This window comes from Vanellus vanellus, assembly GCF_965231255.1.
Source record: "Vanellus vanellus genome assembly, chromosome: 3".
In the NCBI taxonomy this organism is placed as follows: Eukaryota; Metazoa; Chordata; class Aves; order Charadriiformes; family Charadriidae; genus Vanellus; species Vanellus vanellus.
In genome coordinates, this window is record NC_138907.1 from 106,240,956 (window position 1) to 106,267,725 (window position 26,770).

The following is a 26,770-nucleotide window of genomic DNA, read 5'->3' on the forward strand; positions in this document are numbered from 1 at the left end:
TAGTAGCACCATGAATAAAACTTTTGCCTTCCCTTGGTATCCTCATATCTTTCAAAAAATAAAAACAACCCACAGAAGAATAACTACCATTACTAGTGTTCAGATAGCAACTAGAGAATCAGTCCTTTTTGGGTCTGCAGGGATAGCAGGGGTGCTATGGAACAGTACAACTTCTCAATGAAATAGCACATTCTTATGCCTTTATGTTTGTAGGTACATGACCATGCAATCTATTTCCTGGCAATCAGAGTTTTGTGGATGAGTATCAAACACGTGCTTTAAAAATTCACCCTATGCAGCCCTTTATTTCAAAAATGGAAAGCTGAAAATAGCTTTAAGTCAGGAGAAAGGAAACCTGCAATTCCTCAGGCATTCTGAGTAATCATATGAGCTGTAACTGAAAACTCCCTCATGCAATGTGACCTTGTTTGAATTAATTGGTTTTGGAATTAGCGCTCAATAGTTCAGTAAACGTGGAATTCTCTGAAGTTTACTCATTGCCAAGCAGAGTCCTACTGGCTGAGAAAAGTAAAATGGACAAAAGACAGTTCCTTACTTCTCATCTTTTTCAGTAGACCCTTTAGTAAGCACCAGCTTAGTAGAGCTACCTACTATGAAGCAGATAAAAAGAGGTGCATATACAATTGATCTGACAGGTTTGCAGTATGCTACGTTTTCTAGAAAAATGAAGTTATTGTAATGCAGTGGACTGGCCACTTAAGGCTAGTAACTATACCCCCTGCAATCAGTAGTGCTTCACACCAAGTTTCTCTCAAGATCAGCTGGAAATCCCTGAAGTGGGACAAGTGATCTTGGACCGACACTTAACACAGGACAGAAATCCAGGATGTCTTTATGTCCTGTGACCCAATTCCTGTTGTGCTGAAGTCCATAGCTAGGTGGATTTTTTTTTTTCTCATTAATCCACTCATCAAAAAATACAGTTGTAGCCAAGTAACTTGGGTTAGAGGAAAATGTGAAGTAGTTTTAAGAAAGTGAAGATGATGCTCCCTTGTATTCATCAGCCTAAAAGCTGAAGAACTTAACTGAAGCCACTCCGTCAGCGCTTGTTGCTGGAGAAGGGTTTTGTACCTCTGACTGGAGTGTTTTGGTTCCTCCTTATAGGATATTTAGTCTTTTCTGTTTTGGATGTTTCAATTTGCATATAGAAGCAATATTCACGAGCAGATATCCCACCTGATGGGTGAGTGTCCTGAGCAGTGGGCTAGAGCGGCAGTGTCTTCCTCAGTAAAGATTAAAATGTTTTATAGAATGTATAATAATGCCATCAGGAGAAACTGACTGTGCGCCCCACATTTGAACACATAGTAAATAACCTGGTGTTCAGGATATCCTGGATGGCCAAAGATGCAAATACCAAATTGCCCTCTGCCTCAGAGGAGGGATTTTAACACATTCTTCTGCTTCACAGCAGTCCGTCCTACCTGCTACCTCCAGCATGATTGCGACTCCGTAAGTATTTCTGCATTAACAGCAAAGTAAAACAACATCAGGAGGAAAAACTGTGAGGAACCATCCGGAAATACTCTATAATGTATGAAGTCAGTCATATACAGGACTGTCTCCACATACAGGACATGTAAGAAAAATAAGTTGACCTTCTCAGGCAAAGGGGAAACAACCAGAGAGCGGTTAAGACCTCCCCGACCTGCTCGTTGGTTATGTTTTCATTGCACAATCCAGTGTCTGTGAATTATTTTTCAGTAAGACAAGGTAGGTACTGCAGGTGGGATAGTGTGTTACGGCGGCACTGCTCCCAGCCTACTGCTCACCACGCACCGAGCTGCTGGTGGCACAGCTCCGATACCTTTGGTAGCTTGTGGACCTCCCCACAGCACTCTGCTACACTACCCAGATGCTACCAGGACGAAGACTTCCAAGCGGACAGCGGAGCCTATATATGTGCAGATATACAATAGGGAACCGAGCTGGTGCTACCTGGAATAGTGACCCAGATTTCATGGACTCTTTCCTGAAAAATGAAGCATTGCTCACAAGAGTAGCAAAGATGTACGACAGCAGTAGTTAGGATGACTACTGCACTCCGTGGCTTCCCATTCAGGAAATTACATGTTGTCTGGGATGGAGGGACGAGGTGGGAGGCAGCAGCAGCTGGAGCTGTATTTTCTCAGCTGTGCATCTGACAGCTGCAACTGGATACAGTTCAGAGTCAGAAAGCATACGCTGTCATTCAGGGCTTTTAGCATGAAGTATTTTGTACTGGGTTCATTATCTCTTTACAAAATGAAACGGGATGGCTAGAAATGCCCTAAATATAATGAAATATGAGTTTTAGCAGGGGTCACACAGAGTCCAGGTCTAGCTTACAGTGTGCCAGCAATGCTGGCTGCCTCCTCTGCATCGTCTCTTGTCTCATTCGTTTGCACCTGGGGCACAGGTAGTGCCCTATGTCTTGTCACACAGTCTCCATCAGAGGTGGAGAAGCCCGGTTCCACAAATAATTAAACTACGTGGGTCTGTGCAAAGGTTATTATGTTATTATTATTATGTTGTTAGTACCATAGATATTACCAATGAACCATCGGGCTTTCTCTGTAAAGTTGTATACGTCTAAGAAGAGCGAGTTACTGGTAGTTCATTTTCCATCTATTAGAAAACCCTGTTAACAGAGTCCATTAATGATGTCCCACATAACATTCATTATCGTTGCAACCTTCCTACCTTCTGAAAGCTGTTAATGCACCTAGGACCATTTTAGGAAACTGCATGCTGTAAATATATATTCCATACTTCTGTAATTGAATTTGTAGATCAAATACTACAATTTTTATTTTAGATTTACATTTTTAGTTACATGAATTAATTTTTAGCTAAGCCTCTGTGTTATGATTTAATTGCTTTACAACATCGATAAGAGGCAGTCATGACCTATATCAGTAAAATTTCAAGTAATAATTAAATTGCAATGGCTGTTAATTTTCTATGAAATTGCTTTAGTTTCTTTGCGAAGAAGAGTTTGTTACATCAGAAGAAAGAAGGACTTAATGTAATGCAATTTTCGTAAGAATTCAAAAGACAGAATTGGAACTGAAGACTGATGTGAAACTTCGACCTTTTTGACATTTATTTGAATGAAGCCTGTGTAAATGTCAAATCTCTGCCAACACCATTTTCACATCTCAGGCAACTGCTTCTTTTACAATTTTCAGAGAGGACTGAAGAAGTAAGATTTTTATTTTTTTTTTTAATTGTAGTAATGATAGGAAATGAAGCATGTCCCTCCAAAGTCACAGGGGCTGAAGAGAGAAATATGGAAGGGTTACCCCTAGGGTTTTAAAAAATGGGAATTTATTTGGCAACTGAAATTTTCAATTAATAGTGAATCACATAATCCTCACTTTTCTTGTAAATCAGATAAATATTTCTAATCTGAATATTTATGTTACCTAGAAGTTGAGGACAAACTTGCTCAGTGGTACAGAGTTAATATTTTGACTACAGAAACACACTCAGAACTGTATACAGTCCATAGGCTTAGAAACAGTTTTGGCTCAGGAAAACATCTCAGATAATCTTTTTTCTCCACAACGTCAATATCACCTCACCACAACAAAGCAGAAAGATTGCATATTTGGCCAAGAAAATCTATCTGATAAATCATTTCTGAGATGAGGGAGAAGCCATGCGTGAAATGAAGGTTAAAGTTTTCAAACCCACAGTATTTAACCATCAGACTGCTAATCAATGCAAAACATTTTTCATAAGTAGGAAAACACTGGGATGCAAACATATTTACTGCCTAATCTGGTTATTTTCCCAAACATATTCTATTATTCAGCTTTGTTCCTCTAGAGAATATAAAATAAATTCCCTTCAGTGAGAACGTCGGGCTTATCTAGCATATAAACTCAAGACAGCTTAGGTTAAAACCAATCGACTTGGTAACCAAAGTAATTCTGAAAGTATTCCAATTCGGTACCTGGAGTCAGACAACAAAATAGATATTTAGTTGTGCCTTTTGCCATGGAAGGTTTCTTCATAATAATCACACAGTACTATATGACAAAGATGAAAATTAGTCTCTGGGGTAGCAATAACATCTCATTTCATATCATGATAGCATCTCTATTAAACAAAGGACAGAAACATCCCTAGAGGTGGCACTGTAAGCCACAAATTCTGGTTTTATACAAAGTTATATATAGCAATTAAAATACTATGCTTAAGATAAAATAACATTTTATGCTACTTCTGGAATGCAAATGTATGTTATTCAGCCTCAGCTTACTTCCTAAGTTCCCACTGTTCTGTTATACAACAGATGTGTCAAGCAAATAATTTAAAAAGTATTTTTGCATGATACATTTTGAGCTCTATTTTTACCTTTTGTAGATAGGAAGCCTGCACTGCAATTTAATAGTATGTGGCAACGACAATATCATAATTAGGAACTGACATTAACATATTTGGAAACATAAAAGTGAATTTGGATCACTTAACAAAGAAAATGTATTTGTTATAGATTTCATTTTAATTATTTAACTACCATCTGCGCAATCTTTTCTCTACCAATACTAGACACTAATATTCTAAAATGAATCAAGCTATCATCTTTGCTAAGCAAGTAGTAAGAGAAAAGAAAGTTTCCAGAAGAACGTTAAAAGATCCTAACAGCGAATGGTGTAACAATGAATGCTAATGGCTACTGATGAGTAACAGCAGATGTGTGAAGCTTGCCATAATGTTTATGATTCAGTGTATTGATACAACTGGTTACACCTTTTCTAAAAGTAACTAATTCCCTGCTAAGTTAATGGCCTGTAAATGTTCAGAACAAATATGTAAAATCTTGCTTCTCTTTTTCTTTTGGTACGTTAAAGACCTAAATTAAAAGCAGTGCAACTGATATCATTTAGAAGATCAATTACTTGATAGATAAAAATACCTAAATGTCCAACAATATCTAAATGATACCATTTGCACTCACATTTTTATATTTGCACCTGGATGACTGTATATATGGGAAATAGAGGTCAAAAGTCCAGGTCCATTATATTATGGTTGCGGGATTGTCCCCAGAAGGAGCTTATTCCAAGCTGTAACCACAATGGTATGGTATTACAAAACTAAGAATACTGGTATCAAATATTATCACAACACAGGGAAATTGTTTCCAGTGTCAAACACCCTTTTACAAAACAAGACGACATATTTTTACATGCAGAACATTGGAAGGGTCAGTGTAGATTTGCTTACCTGTGGTTGACCTGATAGTTGAGGTGATGTTGGAAGATGCCATCGCAGGTATACATTCATCATCTTGGGAATAGCCTGCCTGAATGGCACGCAAGTAACTGTGGCTTCTTGTTCGGAAACATCCAGGGAGGTCAAGGGCATCCATTGCCTGAGCTTCAACTTCACTAAACACTGATTCACACACCGATTCAAATTGCCCATTAACCTCTGCTTCACTCATCTGAATAAACAACAACAATGCATTTGATTTTTGACTTGCTTTTTTGTGATCATCACGGCCTCAACATCTCAAATGGACACCTGTACATTGATGAAGAACTGTTTTAGCAAATAGTTAAAATGTAGTAATCCCTTCTGATCACATTCACATTTTTTTAACTTACATCAGCTGTCTATGTATATAATAAGTACATCACACATGCCATACAATTAATTTTACATTTAATATCTTTGGGTACATTCAGAGGATTGTAAATACATGATTTAATGGTAACCAACAGGCTCACTCTGCCCCGATAGAAATCCATGTTCTGCCAGGATAGGAGAACAGAAATCAGCTATACTAATATTAATCCTCAAAAGGTGAGGGTGGATTGCCAGGGTTCCTCACTTAGCAGCAAAGTTACTACTTTAGCCTGTGTGGTAGGTTATCTTCTTCTCACTATAAAGGTGCTCAAGGAAGTATGTCATACTCGAAGATGTGTAAGTTCAGAGGAGGTGATGCTTCTGAAAGGTTTGAGAAATATTGTGTCTAGAGTTGTGTCCAGTGAAGCGTGTGAAAGATTAACCATTGTCTTAAATAGAGTCAAAAGTGGTCAGATGAGAAAGTAATGCTTGGACCACCTTTAGCTGAGAAGGGGCCTAAACCAAACTCATTCCCTGGTTAACTGGGTTAGCCATTCCACTACCATGGAAAAACGAGATGCTGCCTTTTCCTCAGCAGCATTATTTTAAGTCGGATACTTCTGCCACCAGGCGAGCTGAGGAACCCTGCCTGTCAGAGCACCCTAGATGTGCTCACCTGCATCACCTACCAAGTCGGCCCCTTTGGGGATTTCAGCACTGCCCTCCAGCCCCCCGCAGGGCTTGGCCAGGAGCCTGCATCTACCTGCCGACCCTGCCCTGAAGGTTGGGCATGATTCAAAACTGTAGATTTTTAGGTTGCTTTCATGATGAACAGGGTTGAGGCAGGCTGGCCAAGCTTAGGGAAGCTCTCGGTAGGAAACTGTGTATTGCAGTTTTGAAGACGAGTGCCTGAATTCTACCTAGCTCATTTTTAGCAGTTTCTTTGAAGTCAGCCCTAACTACCTTTAAATGTACCTGAATAATTCAAAATTACGTTTATCCAAAATCAGATAGGAAGTTAACACTGGATGGGCAAACGCATGACCCCTGGATATGTCCTCCTGATATTTTTTTAAAAAGAGAGTGCTAGAAATCAGAATCGGTATAAATACCAAGTTAAATTCGTAGCGTCACTGAACAGCACATCCAATTGGTATTACTTTTTCTATACGGCTGCTAAGTGCATTTTTCATTATTACTGTTCCTAGTGCATTATTCATCATGGAAACAGAGTGAGTGCAAATGTTTCAAATGTTTTAGGATTTTGATTAAGTAAATGGAAATTTCATACGGAACTTCAGATGATAATGAATAACTGATATTTTAATTTCATGTAAGACATTTTGGCTACTAAATCTCATCTGAAAGGAATTACATTACCCTTCATAAAATTTGCTTCTAATAAAGTTAAGTAGACTAATGCAATCTTGAAAAGATTAAAAAAAAAACCCTTACTCTGAAATATTTTGCATACATCATTGATCAGGAAATTCATGGTAATGTAGTCCATAAACACTTGAAGTCCTAACCACTTCTTTCAAACTAAGTTCATTGACAATAGAAAAATAAGTTTTAAAACTTCAATTAAAAATATAAACCATGGAACCCAGCATCTTTCTTGACTCTACCCTTGGTCAAGAGTGAAAAATGAAAGATCTCAAAAAAAAAAAAAAAAAAAAGGCATTAAAAATACCACAAATCATACAAACTGCTATTATGTAGATGGGATAAGAAGATGATGGTGTCATGGAAAAGGAAGAGGAAACAGCAAAGTTCAGAACTTGTTACTTTAATACATTAACTTTTTTTAGTATCTATTAAATGCATTTGTTATTGGTCTGGAAACAGCGGGACTGTGAGGTAGGAAGTATGTGGTTGACACAAGATTACGTAGGTTAGTGAAGACTGAAAAAGAAAGGAACTATATCCAGCAGGTTTAGTTAATCTGGCCAATTGAGCAATCTACCTGCAAATGAAATCTATTGTGGACATCGTTCCAGGTAATGCACATTGGAATGAAGAATTTTAACCGTTGCTGAAACCAATTAGTCATTATGGACAGCTCAGTGAACATCTCCATGAACAGACATGGTCAAAGAGGCAGAAGATGTTAGAATAGTTCTATATTACAGCATTGTTAGGTGACAGCAAACAGCCCTTGCTTTGAATGCAGGATGTAATTCTTGTGAAGCTTGCTCAAAAGCAGAGTGTAATTAAAAATAGAAAATAACCAAACCAGGGTAATGCCAAATCAAGGCACGAGAGTGATGGGGACAGGTTTCACGAGGGAGCGATGAAAAATAATGAAAGGCTTGGAAAGTGACTGACTTTCTAATCCTGATGTCTGCTGTAGAAGATTATGCTTAGATTTATCCCACATAAATTAAGGAATTTGACTGAAGGGCATTAGTCAGGTGACTAGTGCTGCCCGACCCTCTATAGTCAGTGGAGACTGACAAGCGTTTCCAGAGGGCTCTCAGCCCACTTGGGATGTGCATTGTCCTGGAAGAAACTCTTTCACTCCATTAACTGCAGAGGAAGCTTCAGTTTTTGCCTCAGTTAAAACCCTCGAGTTAGATGAGTTGAATCCAGGCCTGAATAGCCATGCAACAGAAATTGAATGGGAGCGAATACAAAATTGCTTTAAAAAGATCTTTCTTTAGCGTGCCCATTGTGTATAATTAGCTACTATACCCTTAGGTGCCCCACTAAATGGTCAAAGAAAAATAAAGTAGCACATGTCTGAGAGAAGGGCAGGGCCCACCTGTCATGAAGCAACACAGTGAAGAAATGTCAGGACCAATAAACATTAGAAACATTGGGAATTTTATGTAAAGTCCTCTGCTAAACAGAACATGCACGTACTTCATAAGGCTGCTTGCACTTCAGGCCTGATTCAGATCTCACTTCAACATGAATTAGTACTAACTAGCCAACATAAAACCAGCAGTGTGGAAAAATGTCTCTTTTCAGAAGTCCCCATACATAGAATAATTGATGGGACTTATTCTATCACCCAAGAAGAGTGAGGGATTGAGTTTAGAGATGAATCACTGCTCCTTTGGAGCATAATTATTTCAATCTATACCGTAATCTGGCAACCCACATTTACTGAAATCAGAGTAGATATTTTCAGAGGATGTGTATTGTAGGAGTGTGCCCCTTATGCTCAGTCTGCATCTTCTTAACATTAAAATATTTAACATAGACTGAAAATGAAAGTACTAGTATTTAGATTTCTAATGAAAAATAAATGGAAAATATTATGCATGGTAGTGTCCCTTTGCTTCTAGCATTCAGTATTTTTCTTGAAATTTTGAACAAGGGTTACATTCCTTAGAACAGAATTACTTTGACAATTCACATCCTCAGTTTGATATTAATTAAAAAAACAAAACCAAACCAAACCCCAAACTAAAATCATCCACTAGTAACAACTCTGGCATCTGTGATTTACCCATAAGAGAAGTTATAACAAGAATTTCCCACCTGACTAACACAGCTGGCCTGACTGAGCGTGCTCACTGCTCTCATATAGCTCTGATTCCTTGAGCGAAACTTTGGGGAATTGTAGTTTGCAGAGGGATCCAGGTTGTGACCCCCAGGCACGTCACTTGCAGTTTGAAGGTAGCTCTGACTACAAAGGAAAGAGGAAGAAAAAAGGAAAGGGTGTAAAACTACGGATGGAATCAATTAGGACACTAAAGACAGTAATTTGTATGAGACTCGCAAATCCATTCCCCAGGGTCCAAATCTCTCTCTATATAAAGCATCATAGATCTGTTGTAGTCAAATGCCTTAGCACAAGCAGAGAATCCGTCTGCAGTTTTGCTACCCGGGTGATATAAAATTTTAAGTCTTTGCTGTATTTAAACATCATCAATCCTCCTGGCTATTAATGTTGAATTCTACCAAAAGAGAATGTCTAGGCCAATAGGAACAAGAACCAGAGCTAAAGCACAAACCAAAGTAACTAAAAATCTTCCTTCATAGATAAAATCTGCTACTTGTCATCTGGTTTTCATCAGGGTGTTAGGCATCGAGACCTGTTATCTTCAAAGGATTGACATATTTTTACAAAAGATCAAAATATTCCATGTTCAGCTAAAAAAATAGATTAATAAGGTACTTGGAACAACTGCACGAAGCTCTAGAAGTGCTTTGCTTGAAACACATCTCCCAGTTTGGAGGACTGGGACCTTAACACCACACTGAGCCCCTTTCACTACAAGGGTATGTTAGTCTTCATGCTTTATGTTAAATATATTGATTATCTATCATTCCAGGAAAATAAATAAGCCTAATTAAAGAACGGTACTATGCTTTGAATACAAAATTAAAAAAAAATGAAAGTTGCAAGCAAGGTTTACCAGAGTTCTCAGAACCTCTGAAAATCAGATTTTAGAAGTCATGTGACACTCAACCCTAGACATCAGTGCATAAATTCATTAATGTTTCAGGTTTTATATTTATTCCTTAAAGGTAGCTTTACAAAAATACAGTTTCTGGGAATAATAGATTTGTGCTAGTGGAACGCCTGTCAATATTGGCAATACAGTTATCTCAAGCTGAGCTGTCAGAGTGACTCAGTCCAGCAGTGGCTGTGACACATGCCCGAGCTGTCAGGAATTTGCCTGTGAAGGAGGAAGCTTCCTCTCTGGAAGGACCAGACCACTCAGTGAATGAGAAAGCCACAGGTTCAACTCCTGGTGCAAATTGAGGCACAAACCAGGACCTTGTTTCTTAGTCCATACTTATCAAACATTGAGTGTGACCACAGGCTGGTGCTTGAGGAAGGACTCAGCCTTCCTCACTAAGTGGACACAACCTGATTTTGGGCTGGATGCAATCCCCAAGGAGCACTCAGGGAGGAATCTCAGAGCTTTTATCTTGTCTCTGACTACAGCAGCAAATAGTGTGGAGCTCCATCTCCCTGTGTGGCCATGTCCTTTGATGTTGGACATGTGATGACCCAGGGTGCCCTCACATCACCAGCTGCAAGAGCAGATGGGATTTATAGACCCTCCCGACATTGGGAGATCTGTTCTCAAGCACTTCCACGTGTTCTCCCTGACTTAGCCATCTCAGGGTCAACACAGACATAGCCTTGCTTCCTCAGTGCATCTGCCAATGGCTGGGCTATCTGCTCCTCTAAGACAGGCTGCTGCCTTCTTCAGTAAAAAAGGACAGGTTTTGTTTTCATCTTGGTGCAAGGCAGGCATTTTTCTGAGTTCTTAAGAAATTTCCCTGGAGGAAAACCATTTTTTTCCTTCCTTTCTTTATTCAGTGCCTTCTACGGAATACCTCTGTAACCTCACAGCAGAGGTAAACTATGTAGAAACTGCTATAACTGCTAAAACCAAAATGAAAATGTATGAGATTGATGCAGGCATGTGATCAGAGGTTAATTAAGTCATTACTATCCAAGTGATTTGCAGATTATGATAGCTGTCTGATAGTGAGTCTAATTTGGTTTTAGACGATGAAAACAACTGTAGCAGTATTTTTTTGTTCCCATAGGTGTGAAGACAATATAATAGATTAGGCGAAGTGGTATAGACCCTCCCTATCTATATTCAGTTGCTGGATGTAACTAAATCTCCTTTCCTCTACAGGCACCTGCTTCGTGTCATTCTGATTCTTTGCACATGGTTTACTAAATCTGCCTGGTATTGTTAATCTAGAGTTTTTCAAAACAGTGAGAGGAGTTCCCTCTAGACCTTCTCCTTGTCATCAGGTGCCAAAGTCTGGGATTCTGAGAGAGTTTGTGAAAGAGATGTTTGAGGTTTTTTCATTAAAACACAGGCCACATTAAGAAAAGATAGAAGCAATAAAATTAAATTATAAATTATTAATTATTTTATAAACTACTTAAAATTAATTAATTAAAACTGGCTCCTAATAAGGAGCTCCTTCACTAAGGTAATGCTCAACAACCTAGTATTTCATTATGCACATACCGGTTCCTTGTGAGGTAATGCTATCATTAAATACAATCAACAATTTCTACAGCAATGACTTATTAGGGAAAGAAGCCCGGTATTCCATGGCACTGTTAAGCAGCTGAATTCTGATGGATGAGCTTGGACATTACCTGATAGTTAAATAATTTTTCATTTATGAGATTCATAGGACTGTAGCAAAGGAAATGTTACATATATTAGGCTGTAAAAGCAATTTCACATCCGTTTGATTAATACTTTGAAATTTTTCTTATAAAAAGAAATGATTGGTTTTCACTTCTAAGATATACACTCAGAAGTTATCCTCTAGGATAAATGTGTCAATGCATGGCAAAAATGATGACCTTGCCATAAACATGATCCAGACCAAAACACCATAGATCCAAAAGTTACATGGGGAAGTTCCTCTCACATGTCATTATCTGTTGTTCAAGGAACTTTCATGCTTGTCAACAACGCTACAAAACACACACCACATGTGACAGTGGTAAATGTTGGCTTTTTAATGACATCCACTCTATCTATAAACTTAGGAACAAAATTCTTGACCTTCATTTCCAAAACACCACAGCTCTATCACTTTGATAAAAGAAAATAATTTTCTTTTATGGTCTGTAGTAGATGATCTTATATCTCAGCTGAGGAAGGGCATGACAAGCATGAGCACATGAGATGGTTTGACAGCTCATCTCCAGGACCTCAAAACAAAACAAATGCACACATTAACATCAAGGAGGCGACTCTAAAGTTTGGTACTATGGAAAAGGAGGAATAGAATGAGACTACAAGAAAAAGTTAAATTGGTATGTCAGTTCTCTTTCCATTTGCTTTTCCAAAGAGACGAGACCTTAGGAATGGATTCCTCTTTAAAAGCTTTTTTTCTCTCAAAGGTTGCTTTCCCTTTTCTGTTGGCTTCAGAGGAAGCCCAGGGCAGCTAGGAAGAGGTCTTAAATTTAACGAGAAGTGTCTTAGCTGCAAGCAAGACTCAAAGCCTAGAGAAAATTTTAGGAATAAGGTAGTCCCATGTAATGACCTTGTAGCTCTTGAGAACGTCTACTCTAAAAGTGAAGCTTTAAGACTTCAGTGAAGCTGGCTAAATTTGCAACAGTACTTTCAGTGCTCAGCAGATTGCCCAAGTCTATTCAGGGAAGACAAAATACTGTGCTATAACCACATCAATTGAGCTATAGCATGGCATGCTTATCTGGGACAGTATACCTGATAGCATATCTGATAGCATGTCACCCTCATATAGGGTGAATGGGAAAGAGGTTAGGCTGCATATTGCAACAGCAAAAATTAGATACAGAATAAAAGAAGAGGCAGCACAGTTCCTGCTTAGCAGTTGCTAAGAGTCCTGCATCACAGCCTCCCTTTTCTTGCATTGCTCTAGTCTGCAAAAACTCAAGCCTCCGTACCCGAATCTCATATTCCCTGCTGCTCCTCTCTGAAAGCTGCCCCTTCCTCCAGCCCCAGAATTCGCATTTACCAAAATCCCAAAGTACAGCTCTCCTTCATTCTTCACTAACCCGGATCCTAAACCTTACTGCTCCCTAGAATCCTCTTTAATTCCCAGATCACAGTTGTCCTGCTCAAGATCTTCCAAAACACCATGAGAGAAGCCAGCATTGGGCCACTTATCCTATTTCTGTCCTCTGCAGATTTCAAAAGTACCCTTGACACCTACTATCCATCAGCAGAGTCCAGCTCACCCCTGCTACAACCATCTAATCCTACTTCCTCACTGAGGACACTGGCTTTCTCAAAAGCACACTCTTCTTTGTGTACAAACTAACTGTTCTTGCCCACACCTCACCAAGAATGACATTTAAGAACAGAATGGGGGAAAATAACTGCTGGAAAATACATGTAACTTTAGCCCTACAAGCAACAAGATGTGCTAAGTAAACAAAAAATGATGATTTTTCAACTCTTTTGACTTCAGAAAACAAATTTCTTTCTGGTTTGCCATGTCTTGTAGCTGTACCTAATGAGACTCAGTATAGTAAAAATGTAGGAAGAAGTTTACTTATATTGTAAACAAAAAGCATTAGATAACGTTTCGCAAGAGATTTCAGGAGCTGGAAGAGCACATCTACATCTCCTTATCTTTTCCCCACTTACACCATTGTAACAGAAGACTTGTAAAACTAGACAGCTATTTAGAACATGTTTTAATGAAAGGAACAATCACATAAGCTAACCCAATAGCTGCAATGAAGCATTAACTAGTGGTAAGGGAAGGACTCTTATTTCCTCATCTTTAGCCATCTACGATTTAGCCATCTATTTCCTCCTCTATTAACTGTATATTTTTAAAAGGAGTAAGATGCTTACATTATAGGCAGTAAATAGCTAACTTTGTTTTTGTTTTTTTTTTTTTTCCCCTGCATTCCATTGTTTGATTTAAATTTTGGAAAGTTTATATGACCATGGAGAGTGTCTGAAACAGCCCAAAGACTTCAGTACAGAGTGCTGGGGGATTTGAGGTATGCCCTCTGCGATATGTACCACAGCACCCTGCACCACTCACTTGAAGTCTATCACTTTGCGCAGCACTCAGCCCATGCTTTGTCATGAGTTCAGATGCTGATGAACACCCAGGACAGTTGTGGCGTGTTTCCTGGAGCCTCTTGTCATTGCTGTATGATGAGTATTACTGTAAGCTGGAATTACAACACGCAGTACTGTACTGTGACTTATGCAACCATTGCATCTTTTGCAGAAGATAAATCTTTTTGTCATTTGATGAAACAGTGTATATGATAGTGAAACAACATGGTTTCACTGTTAGGACGACTTGAAATGTGAGATTTTAAGGGTGACATGGTTTTAAACTTTATAGCTAAACCATGGTCAAAAAACCCGAAACTCACTCCCTAAATTCTCCCTACAATTTCAGGTTCCTGAGCACCAGTACTTGACAGTCAAGACAACCCTACTGGAAAAGTGGGGTGTATGACTCCTGAGAAAGGGATCTCTGCCATACTACTTTTCATTTTAACTCTATTTTATTTTCTAAGAAGTGATTGATGTCATATACTTTGTCATAAAACTAAAACCTTGGCTTAAAAAAGTATGAATGTGATGCCAACAATGCAGCAAATGTCATACTCTTGCCAAGGTCATTCCTTGATCTACTCACATTCAAAATAGTGACCGCTCCCCAGAGTACCTGTTCTCTGTCAAATGTTCAGCCACCAGTGCACCCTGGGTGAAGAAGGTATCAAAAGTGAATTGAAATCTTCCTAGGCCTCTAAAAGTTGCAGCAAGAAAGTCACCTTCTGACTCTGAATGTGTCTATCGGGTTTATTAAGGGAGCATCAGATATAAAGCAAGTTCATTTTCCATCAAATTAATTTTGGGGATTGTAGTAGTCTAAAATCATACATTTTATTTTCATGATCATGCCTGCATTTGTCCAAAAATCTGAGAATGAATGGGAACATTAAAGAAAGTATAATCACTTCTGTTTAAATCAGTATATGCAATTCAGAAGTATCATTCTGGGACAAAAAGATAAAAATTGTAAAAGAATTCATCTTGGGCACCTAAGAGGGAGGTGCATTAGGATTAGCAAGGTAGCGTAAGTTATCAAACCCTATTTTATTGAGGGATTTGCATTTCAATGGATATTCATTTCTCTATCTGGATCTATCTTAACTACGTCTTTGTAGGTACATGAAATAACTCATCGACCAGAATCTAATGATTAAGCTTAGCCGGCAGTGCCATTGTATAGCAGCTGCAAGTCATACTGTGCCTCTGTGGATCCCTGCTGAAGTCAATAGAGCTCTGCAAAGGGGCACAGATGTGCCTGCGTGCAGCCCATTGGAGAACTTAGAGTATAGACATTAAGTCTGATTCTCCCTTCGGAATAGCACAGTTAGTCTGGTTCTTCGAAAAAACCTGAAAGTACACATAAATCTGGTGAATTTATCTGTAGCAAAGAATTTCTTTTCCTGTCTTTGCCAGACTGGAGCTTCTCTTTGATCAGTGATAGATATGAGAATTTGGGCCAAATTAAATTTTTAAGACACCTTTATTTTTCATCACTGACCCATCACCTTTTTTTTTTTTAGAAAGGTGCCTGAAAGATATTGAATGTTTGATTTATTACAGGAATATGTTAGGAAAGAGGTGGAGACCGATGTTTCCATCCTTATGAAATGCCTACTAATCGCGGGTAAGAGAGAACCTTTCTCATCAGTAAGTATTTAGGGATTTTGTGCAACATGAACCAGAAGAGAATGAGAGGAAATCACCCGGAATAGTTAAACAGTCTGATGGTTTCATCACCCCTTGAAAAGATACAGAGGATGTAGGCTCAATCAAGCCAGTACCCCAAATCATGCAGAATGTGAATGTAATACAAGTCTGATGGGGGAAATCTAAACTCAGAGCTATTGTTTGTAAGAGGTGACAGATGTGCACATATAGCTAATCCTAAAAGTCTTGTTCCGATATGCTATTTTGAGCTTGCCCTGGAGAGTAGGCAGCGAACTGGTCAGCAACAACAAAACTCAGGCAGATGTTATGGCAAAAACTTAGAGGCATTTAAAGCATCATGTAGCAGTTCAGTAAATAGATCTGAGGCAGATCCAGGCAGAACTCGAATATTGGATGTATGTTCCTAAATCCCTTCATGGAATTGAAACAGTCATAATTTTTTTCAGGACACTCTCACTTTTTTTTTTTTTTCTTTTATTTGCTTTTGGCGCATATACATGCACACATGCAAAAAAAATCATAATTAGGCAGAACAAATGCAGACTACAGACCATCAGGACTCAATTAAGCATCTGAACATGAGCTTAATTTAAACATACATGTAAGCCAATAGGTCTTAAGCAAACAAGTGAACTTCTCATGCTGAAGTTGACGACATTAATGAGACTATGTAATTTCTGGAGAAAAAACAGAGTCGAATTGGGAGAAGTGAAAATTTATACATGATTTCTGCTTTTTAACCAAAAACACTTTAATTTTCAAATCCTTGCCTAAAGAAGTGTTTCTACACACATACTTCATAGTCTCATTTAGGTTTTATTAAAAAACTAAGCAAATGAGAAAAGCAGCTCTTGATGCTTTTCAAATGAAAAGTAAAAGTATTTGTTGAAAGCAGAGATGAATAAGCACCAGAAACCAGAACCGTATTTTCTCCTGGATCTCAGTATTTTCACTTGTGAGGCTGGCCTGAATCTCACTGCGTTTTCAACGCAATCCATCACACAATTGCATCTTACTGACAAAAGCCTCTTTTATTCCTGAGAAGACTCTGCACTCTGTTCAGCGCCTTAGGATCCCCTTTCCCTCCCTAATCCAGGGCAATACATTTCAGCCCTACAACGTCAAGCTGGTATTGGCTACAATGAGGCAGGAGACCCGGGCTCAATTACTCCCTGGGTTTCACACTAGGCGACTTCTCAGAGAACAAGGTGCCTAACACTGCTTAAGAGCATTTCCTATTATTCTGCAGAGGAAGAAAGGATGGGGACCTCCTTCTGACCCTGTGAAAGGTAATTCCTAGGTCGCCAGATGACTAGCTGCCCTTCATCAGCGTTCCCTCTTAACCCTGTGGACTAATCTAACCCAGGTCTTATTGACTGCAGCAGAGAACACTATCACTGCGCCAGTGGCCCACTGATTGCATTATTAGTTGATAAGGCTTTGTAATTAGCCCTCAAACTCTCCTCGGTAAATCTCCAATTTCACCCCTCAGAGACTCTGAGTAGATGCTACTACACTAAGGGGCCTCAGAAAGCTACTAATGAAGTGTGTAATGAGGCTTTTTAGAGTCACAAGATTGAGGAAAAAACAAAGATAAATAAAAAGCATACGAAAGATGAGGGTTACTTTTCTAGTGATTTTTCCCATCTCTTCTATTGAAAATATTTCTCAGGAATGCCTTCAAACCCATACCTAATTTAAAATGCAGAAGAAGGGTTCATGGTAAATTGAAGTTCACCCTTAAGAATTAAAAAAGGCTTGTATCACCCGTGTGCAGCAATGGACAGCATTGAAATAGGACATTAATTTCTTTAGCAAGGAAGCTGTGCTTAAACTCTCAATCTGTGACATTTTTGCAGCACACCCACCCCTCCACGTGTGCACACTTACCTACAGCCTGCAACATCACGACTCCGCTCTGTTCGCTTACCAAGCGGTATTTCTCTAGGAGAAATACCCACAAATTTGTCCGTGACTAAGTGATATGGGGTTGGCACTGTCATTGAGCAAAGATGGATGACAAGACAGAGGTTTGGTCTCATGCAGTGCTTCCAAACTTCTCATTTGGTTTTCACTTTCTCATGCTGGAAGTGTGCTATGGTTAGCACAAATGGTTACAAATGGCAGGATTTTTATTTTTTTTTAATGGAGATTTTCTACATGTCTTAGAGGAGCCTGTGCTATTTCATGATTTCTGCTGAGCCAAGGGCTCTGGCAGTCAAGTGTTGTCAGATCTTGTTGCAGTTTAACCCCCTTACTGTGCGCTTTGGCAACGTTTTTGTTGCCGTAATAGAGTCTAGAGAACAGAACATGTGGACATGCCTTGGGTCATAGTCCAGATATTCTTCAAGTCAGCATAAGTTACCATGGCCACAGAGAGATGCGATCTCTCACTCTGAAAAGGGGAAGGGCAGGGAAACGTTATTTTTAATTCAGATCACTGCTTTGATCGGGTTTACCATAAGCCCAAAAAACCACTTGTGTTGCAACCATTTCAGGTCATCTTTAGGCATATTAGCTAAAACTACTAAAAAAGTGGTTTTCCGTTGAGATACCAGACTGTGAAGTAGAGTGGCTGAAATATTGATGTGCATTGCGCTCTTCAAGCGTGCTGTGGCCTTTAATAGCATCCAATGCAAAGGTGATAAACATTTGAGGGCGTTACGGCAGCTTTCTCCGTGAATATGGTTCGGAGTTTGAGATACTTCCATAGAGGGGCCAAAACCTAGCAGAAGTTTAGATGGACATTTAGATGGATTTGGCAAGACAAAGCAAAGCACCACTGGTACTATACTGTGGCAGTCCACCAAATAATTTGTGCCATGGCAGATTTCCTTCTTGATTGAAGCCCCGTATTTTTGTACTACCTGTCTGCTCTCGTGCCGTTCTGCCTGCTCACCCATCATCTTAAGGTATCTGGACTACCAGCTGCCACAGTAAGGTCTGCCATTAGAGGATCACAAAACAAAAGGACACATTGCTGTCATTGATTGTATTTTATGGTAGCTTAACCTATTTCAGCCTCACGTTTGCAGCATCTAGTTTCCCATGAGTCACTTCAGGGCAGAATGGAAAACTCCAGCAAAGCACGACTGTTCATTTGTGTGAGTGATACCACTATGATCTTCGAATCGAGTGTGTTAACTTTGGGCTAAATGCTATTGTTATCCCTTTTGACTAAATGGTTAGACAGCTTTCAGAGTCTTTCACAACACTTCAAAAAGGAGATACTGAAAATGGAACTTGCTATTTCTACAGAGCTATCCTGTTCATTTACATAATCAGTATATTAAGTACTCTCTTCCTGAAAACGAGAAGTATCAAACAACCAGAACATTATCTTCAGTCATAGAATAGTTCTTCCATCACATAGTCCAAAATTCTTGTTTTCTTTTCAGCTTTCCTTTCTGGATCCCAGTGTCTCTCATGCTTCCATCTTTCAGCTTCGCTTGTTTTTGTCACAAATAGAGAGAAATGACATTTACTAGGTTGGAAGGATACCCTTACAAATCATGTGGGTCACTCTCTCTTCCAGGCTTGCACAAAACTTATTTAGGACAAACATTCCCTTTGTTTCAGTTACCAGTTCCTTAAACTGTTCAGCTGTTCTGACCTTTACTATAATGAAAATACTACCTACCTTCTACAAGCTACCTTCTGCCAACTACCTCCCAACACAGTTTAACTCCAGCCCCAGTGGCATCACAGCACAGCAGAAAACAATGGACTGAATGGAAAGGGCTTCTATTTCACCTCCAGAGACCTATATTTTTTCATAAGGTACTAAAAGTGACATCCAAAATATTTTGTACGTCTCATCATAATGCAAAATAAAAAAAAAAAATTTAAAAAGTTTATTATTTTCTCGTGGGACTGCTGGAAGTCAAAATAAATGGGATTGCTGGCACCATTCCAAGAAAAAAGAAAGGAAGCAGATTCGAGTGTGTGTCCTGTCTCCACCACAGCAAGCCTTATTGCATTATATTTCACTCAAATGCAATTTAATAATAATAATAATAAATTACACTGGCCTTCGACTTAATGTTATAGGACTAAGTAGTGCAACATACTATTTAGTCTTTTGAAACAGCATTCACAAAGAAAGAATTGAAATGCATTTATCTTCAGTGAGTAATCTAGATATTTGGGTGCATTTAATTTTTGAAAAATCCAGCAAAATTTGAGTCGCTTAGGCTACAGCTATATTCTGAAATAAGCTAGGTCCGTTACCTGACCCTTCGGCCAACTGACCTGAATGCTTAAATTCTTATCCTATAGGTAAGACATGCCTGGACACTACCTAGAAGAGAGCCAGGTGTCCCAGGCTGAAGGCGGGCTGGGGATCCTGCTGGCTGTGTTAGCAGTTTGACTGAGGTGGTGATCCGATGGCAGTGGTGGGGCATATGCCCAGGTTCTGCCATCTGCGTAAAACAGCAGTGGTCAGACCCTGCGCTACTTCTTTATTCCCACTTGGAGTAAAAGTCCAGGAGTAACTTAAAAGAAATGATTTCAGAATTTTAATGCTTCTGTTAAATCAGTTACTTTCACCTATTTGTATGTCGTTAAATAAAATTATTTATTCAGATACAAATATGCATTTTTATTGTTTATGAATTTTTAATGTTCAATTTTATGAATCTTTGAGCAACAAAACCCAACAAAATAGGGGCTTACTTTTGCCAAAGTAGAAACAGAATTTAAATGGGAAAAAAGTCCTTGCAAAGATGCCTGAGAGCGTCTCAGAGGAGAAACACGCACGCATGTCAAAGGTTTGCGGTAGGTTAAGTGAAGGCTTTTCTAATTTTAATTTTATCCTATTCAGGATAGTGACAGAGGCTTATTCTTATGAAACCCATCTACACACATTTTGCAGCCAATGCGTGGTTTTATACTGCCAAAACTATTGATATTCAGGTTTTATCGCAGGTTTACTGGTGCTCTGTCAGACCCCAGTTCTGAGCTATCCTGTCCACCCCAGCCGAGGACTAAGAGAGTATAAGCCCCATTTATTTCTGTGCATTAGCTCCCTCCGTCCTGGTAAACAAGCTAAAAAGCCAGCTAATGCAGCTGACATCTTGAATTATGTAATTTCTCATAATACATGCCAGAAATGCTATTCGGCTCCGCTATACATGCAGGAATGCTGTTCAAAACCTTGGCTTCTGGCTCAGCGGCGTGATCAGCAGTACAAAGGGTACTCGGCATGCAACAGGGATTACTGAGCCGTGCCGCAGGAGGAAGGAAGGCTCCATAACCATCATCCCTTGCTACATCCTTCATAGAAATCCGCCAGACGTAAAAGGTAACCGCAGTGACAGGGAGACAGAGACGTACTGGGAGGAGATGGCTTGTGGTGAAAACCCAGGTTTAGGATCAGCACTTTGTATTCCTGTGAGACAAGAAACTTTCTGTCTGCTCAAGGGCTGCCGAAATTCGCAGAGTTTTGCAAGACAGACATACAACAACCGAAATAGTTGTCGCATTTCTGCCTGAAGTTCACTGGAAAAAACCCGCGTATGTTAGGCTGGCAGATTCAAGGCGCTGCCCCTCAGTTTAAGGGGAAAACCGAGGATTTAAAAGACATCTGTCAGCAGCAGCCTCGCTGCTCAATTATTCCTAGTGCAGTGTTTGCAACAAATTCTCAGCAGAGCCCCTAATAATATTTCACAGTATTTCAAAAAGCTTCCTCCTTTTCCGGCTGCAGTTAGTGGTAACTATGCCATTAAATCCTTTGGGACCATGAACAGGCACAGCTGTCAACGCCAGCACACTGCATCAGCATCGCACCCGGGTTTTAATCAATTATACTTTGAGCGGTGTATTTGCAATACATGGAAAACTGACCGAAGACACACCACTTGGTATTGACCCGCTAGTAACCACCTGCCTTCAGCATTAACCAGATCAGAAAGACTTTTTCTTGAAACACGTTCTTTGTTTGAATACGTATGTCGAGATGCTCTCTGGATCTATTCACAGGCCGTGGGGGTCTGGGGCAGGCACCGAGACCTGCCACTCACTGGAAAATTTGTGCTGTTATCTACATTCACTTGGGGAAGGCCCAACCATAGCCGAAACGAAAGAACAGAATAGAATATGTTTTATTTGGTCTAAGTATTTGGAAAGTTAGAACTGTCTCTGAGAAAAGATTTTAGTTTGTGGTGCTAGTATGGATATGACATACCCTCCAAAACAGGAGGCGGCATCCAAACTGCCTTCTGGGAATAATTCCTGGGCTACACCAATGCCCAGAACACAGCCAGGACAGTGCTAATAGACCCAGGCGACAAGTCTGCCAGGGACCACTCAAAAAAATTCTCGGTGTACAAGGTCAGGTTTCTGTACTGAGGTCTATGTTATGGAAATGTTTACTTTATGAGCAGGAAGACAGCTGGTTGATGTGTGGAAGTCTGAGAAAGTTGACTATCTCCTCTTTCCCTGTTGCCTTCAGAAGGGTCGCTCTTAACAAGCCACAGACACTAGATCATTCTCCCTTAGCACATCTTATCCCAAGAGGACAATTGCCCTTTTGCAGGACCCACAGCTTTCAGAGCCATTTACAAGAAAATCCAGGACTGACGAATTCACAACAGAATCACCGAATCACAGAATCGTCAGGGTTGGAAGGGACCTCTGGAGATCATCTAGTTCAACCCCCTGGACAGAGCAGGGTCACCTACAGCAGGTTGCACAGGATGGCGTCCAGGTGGGTTTTGAATGTCTCCAGAGTGGGAGACTCCAGCATTAATAAGATCCCCCCTCAGTCTTCTTTTCTCTAGACTAAAAAGACCCAAGTCCTTCAGCCTCTCCTCATATGAAAGATGTTCTAATCCCCTAATCATTTTGGTAGCACTTTGATGGACTCTCTCCAGCAGATCCCTGTCTTTCTTGAGCTGGGGAGTCCAGAACTGGACACAGCACTCCAGATGCGGCCTCACCAGGGCAGAGTAGAGGGGGAGAATGACCTCCCTCGACCTGCTGGCCACACTCTTCTTGATGCACTCCAGGATGCCATTTGCCTTCTTGGCCACCAGGGCACATTGCTGGCTCATGGTCATTGCTGGCTCATTTCACTCTCAGGTCCTTTTCCACAGAGCTGCTCTCCAGGAGGTCAGCCCCCAACCTGTACTGATGCATGGGGTTATTCCTCCCCAGGTGCAGCACCCTACACTTGCCTTTGTTGAATTTCATAAGATTTCTCTCCGCCCAACTCTCCAGCCTGTCCAGGTCTCTCTGTATGGCAGCACAGCCTTCTGGCGTGTCAGCCACTCCTCCCAGTTTTGTGTCATCAGCAAACTTGCTGATGGTACACTCTATCCCTTTATACATGTCATTGATGAATATATTGAACAGGACTGGACTCAGTACTGACCCTTGAGGGACACCGCTTGTTACTGACCTCCAACTAGACTCTGCACCACTAACCACAACCCTCTGAGCTCTATTTGTCAGCCAGTTCTCAATCCACCCCACTGTCCATTCATCTAACCCACACTTCCTAAGCTTGCCTGTGAAGATGATGTGGGAGACAGTGTCGAAAGCCTTGCTGAAGTCAAGTTAGACAACATCCACTGCCCTCCCCTCATCCACCCATCCAGTCACACCATCATAGAAGCCTATCAGATTTGTCAGACATTACTTTCCCTTGGTGAATCCGTGTTGACTACTTCTGCTAACCTTCTTTTCTTCCAGGTGCTTTGAGATGACACCCAGAACAAGCTGTTCCATCATCTTTCCAGGGACGGAGGTGAGGCTGACCGGCCTGTAGTTTCCCATATATCTCCACCATGGCTGAGAAATTACGGGCACCTCATCCTGAAAGACCTCTACTCCCACTGATACGTATTCACAAGCAGAAAATGAACCACCTTTTCTGTTTCCTGGGAACTTCTCAAATTTGGACTGAACCAGTCGATGTAGCCAGCAGGCCTCAAACCCCAAATTCAGCCCAGATACAATGACTGAGGATACAAAACATCCAAATGTTGCTTCCAACCACTGTCATTAAGAGCTAATCTTTTCATCTTTGGAAATGAGCCAGATACAGGCCTGCCAGCAATACTTATGTTGTAGGCCATGTTTTCATCGTTGGAACTAATATTCTAGGAAATCCTTCAGATTCACGTTCAAAATTTGGCTGAGATGCCTAAACACTGGTTTCTGGCACCCTTTGAGATACCATAAGGTATCCTGCCTGGATTTTAGTTGCCAATCGAGAGTAGTGACCTGCCAGCCTTGTTTCATGGTACCTCAGAAATCTTACAGCAGCTCGTGGTACAGATGCCTTTCTTTGTGCATCTGAATTGAGCCTACGGAGATGCGTGAGCAAGCTATATGAAACAATATAGTTTTAAACTCTTCTCTTCAGTAGTAGTGAAAGTTGATGGTTTTCTTCCAGACTGCAAGCTAACTAATTCAATTTAATTAAGCCAAAAGGATTTTTGCCTAAGGTTTTTGCTTTGGTTTATTTTATTTTATGGAAAGGTGAGTCACTATGATATACTATACATGGTATTACCTACAGAACAATAAACAACCTTTGATCAAAGGCTTCACTCTTAATTTCTTCATTTTATGTATTTCTCCCAGGCAAAAAGATCAATTTTCAAAGCCATGAGAAACACCCAGTCACATTAATAGAAGCTGTAGATTTGAAATCAGGCTACCACTTTGAAACTTTCTTCAGAAGTATACTTACAGTTTAGTTATAAAATGATATATTGAAAGGACAAAAAGGAGAGAAAAAGAAAGATCTATTGGAAAACTTATATAACTACATATTTTCCTACAGTTTTAAAATTTGCTTTAGTTATTTAACAGGCCACATCATATGTCGTATGATTGAAAAAAACAAACAGTCAAGCAAAAACCTTGACAATGCATTTAAACGAGTATGATACTGTATAGCTAATACATAAAGCATGGTACCAATAAAAAAGGTGTAAGATGTTAAATATACTATACAATTATATATTGGTTATTAGGCCTAGTATAGAGTGTATTTTCTATTTCAGAGAAAGTGATGAAATAACAAGGAATACTAACATAAAACAATTCTTCTAGAGAAGAAATATTAGAATTTGAAACTTTTGATAAAACTATGGATATATTTCCTTTAGTAAACACAAACTCTTTCTGAAGTAGCAGGTTTGTTACATGGAAGGAAGAAGATGGCAGTTTTTCATCCAGTAATCACAAGCAACTGTAGCTAATTTAAAACGAAGACACAAAAGTTAGCCTTTTAACTACAGTACCATATTTTCTCATGGATACTGACGACCACCAGTAAGACATAAAGAAAAATTACCCAAGTCATGGCAACTTTCAGAAAGGTGTATAACATGGTATAGTGAAACTTACTTTGGATGATCTCCCAGTGGTCTTTGTCCAATGGATTTTAATAATGACTCTGGTCGAACCGTTAATTTTGGTGATGTCTTGGGGCTAGTATCAGAGTCACCACTTTCTTCATCTCCCATTGCCTTAATATAGCTCCCACTTCTCATTCTTCTGCAGGGGATCTCTTCGTCTTTCCCACCAGCTGGGTATCCTCCCCATTCATCCTGAGGTACCTAATGGAGACCATAAAACACACATGCAAAAGAAGCATTATTCTTTTCATATATTTAAATATTTCCTTCCATTTTTCATTTTACAAAGACAAGTCATAAATTTTTAATTCTTCAGAAACGGATAATTTAGAAAGAATGTTCTAAGGTCGCCAAATGATATGGCAATTTAATTCCAACTTCAATATTGGAAAGCTTCATTTTATAGATGTTGGAACCTAAGGAACAATCAAGCCATGGTTTGTGAGTTGAGCTTCAATGTCTATTTGTAGCCGTCCTCTAAATTGCAGGAAGTAGCTTGGCTTAACCTCTTAGAAGTGTGTGCAGAGATTTTCAGCTGATAAACAGTAAGCTGATCAGGTGCCTCAGAACTAAAAAAATTGAAAACTGAGCACTTCAGAGTATTTTACCAACTCTCCTTATATGGGGCTTTGGCTGCTCTTCAGGAAGGTGAATGAAGTATTTAAGTTAACCTAAGCTGTGATTTTGGCAGAACTGGATAGGATTCTGATTTAGGGCAAACTTCTGTGAAAAAAGCACAAATGTGGCAATTTGTCTTTTTTCTTATTTAGAAACTGAAAAATAGTTCATTGAGGTTGTAACATATCGGGAACATAGGCAGTTAATTATTAATACATTTGTTTGAGGCTGTTTTCATGCCGTTGAGGGGGGGGTTCAAATAGCAAGACGGGTAGTCAGATGGTTCACAGCTGGTGGATGGGTAACTCTCTGCACCACAAATGGGCAGAGAATTGAGCAGGAGTAGATTTTCCAATCCAAAGTGAAATCAGCCTTGTTTTAAGACTTATGGATAAACTCAGCAATCCTGTCTCTGCCAGGATTGCTGATTCTTTGCTTTTTGTTTAATCTTCCACAATGCTGAGTCCTCTGGTCCTAATCCAGAAACACACTTAAGCATTTACTTAACTTAAAGGATATAAGCAGCTCTCTGCAATCCGTTATAATGACTCATGCTTGAAAAGAAGGATGTGACAGAATACATCAGTGGACCAGGGCTGATGCACTTGGCAGCATCAAATCCTTTATAAGCATAATGACTTCACATATATTAAGCAGTACAATGGCATTATTTACCAATATACTATAAATCTGAACTTCCAGTTAAACATATATTAAGGACTTTCTGCAAAGCAGAATGTCTAATAAAGACTTTCAAGTCAAACATATTCGAGACCTCCTACAGACAGAGTTCACTGTGAAGCTGAAGCAAACGCTCCCATTGGTTTCAGCAGTCTTGGAGATGGGATTTAAATAACTAACACGGTCTGCCTGTCATCTTTACTGCCCTTTCAAGATATACGAATTAGCCGCACACCAGGTGAACAGACCTGGTGCTCTGAGTGCCAAAAAGGGATTAAAGGGGAAATGAAGTTTTAAAAGGGGGGTGAGCAAGTAAAGATAGAG

At 39.7% G+C, this 26,770-nt stretch overlaps 1 protein-coding gene across 1 annotated transcript in view; it reads right to left on the bottom strand.

Annotated features, from left to right (window-relative positions):
* DLGAP2 (DLG associated protein 2) overlaps nucleotides 1-26,770 on the bottom strand; it is a gene marked incomplete at its 3' end in the record, with an annotated part of 389,377 nt that overhangs the window by 46,445 nt on the left and 316,162 nt on the right. Inside the window, exons 5-7 of the mRNA XM_082481806.1 lie at nucleotides 25,137-25,348; nucleotides 9,073-9,220; nucleotides 5,239-5,458 (exon numbers count right to left, since the gene is read on the bottom strand). Of these exons, the coding sequence (XP_082337932.1) occupies nucleotides 5,239-5,458; nucleotides 9,073-9,220; nucleotides 25,137-25,348 (580 nt within the window). The remainder of the gene's footprint in view (nucleotides 1-5,238; nucleotides 5,459-9,072; nucleotides 9,221-25,136; nucleotides 25,349-26,770) is intronic.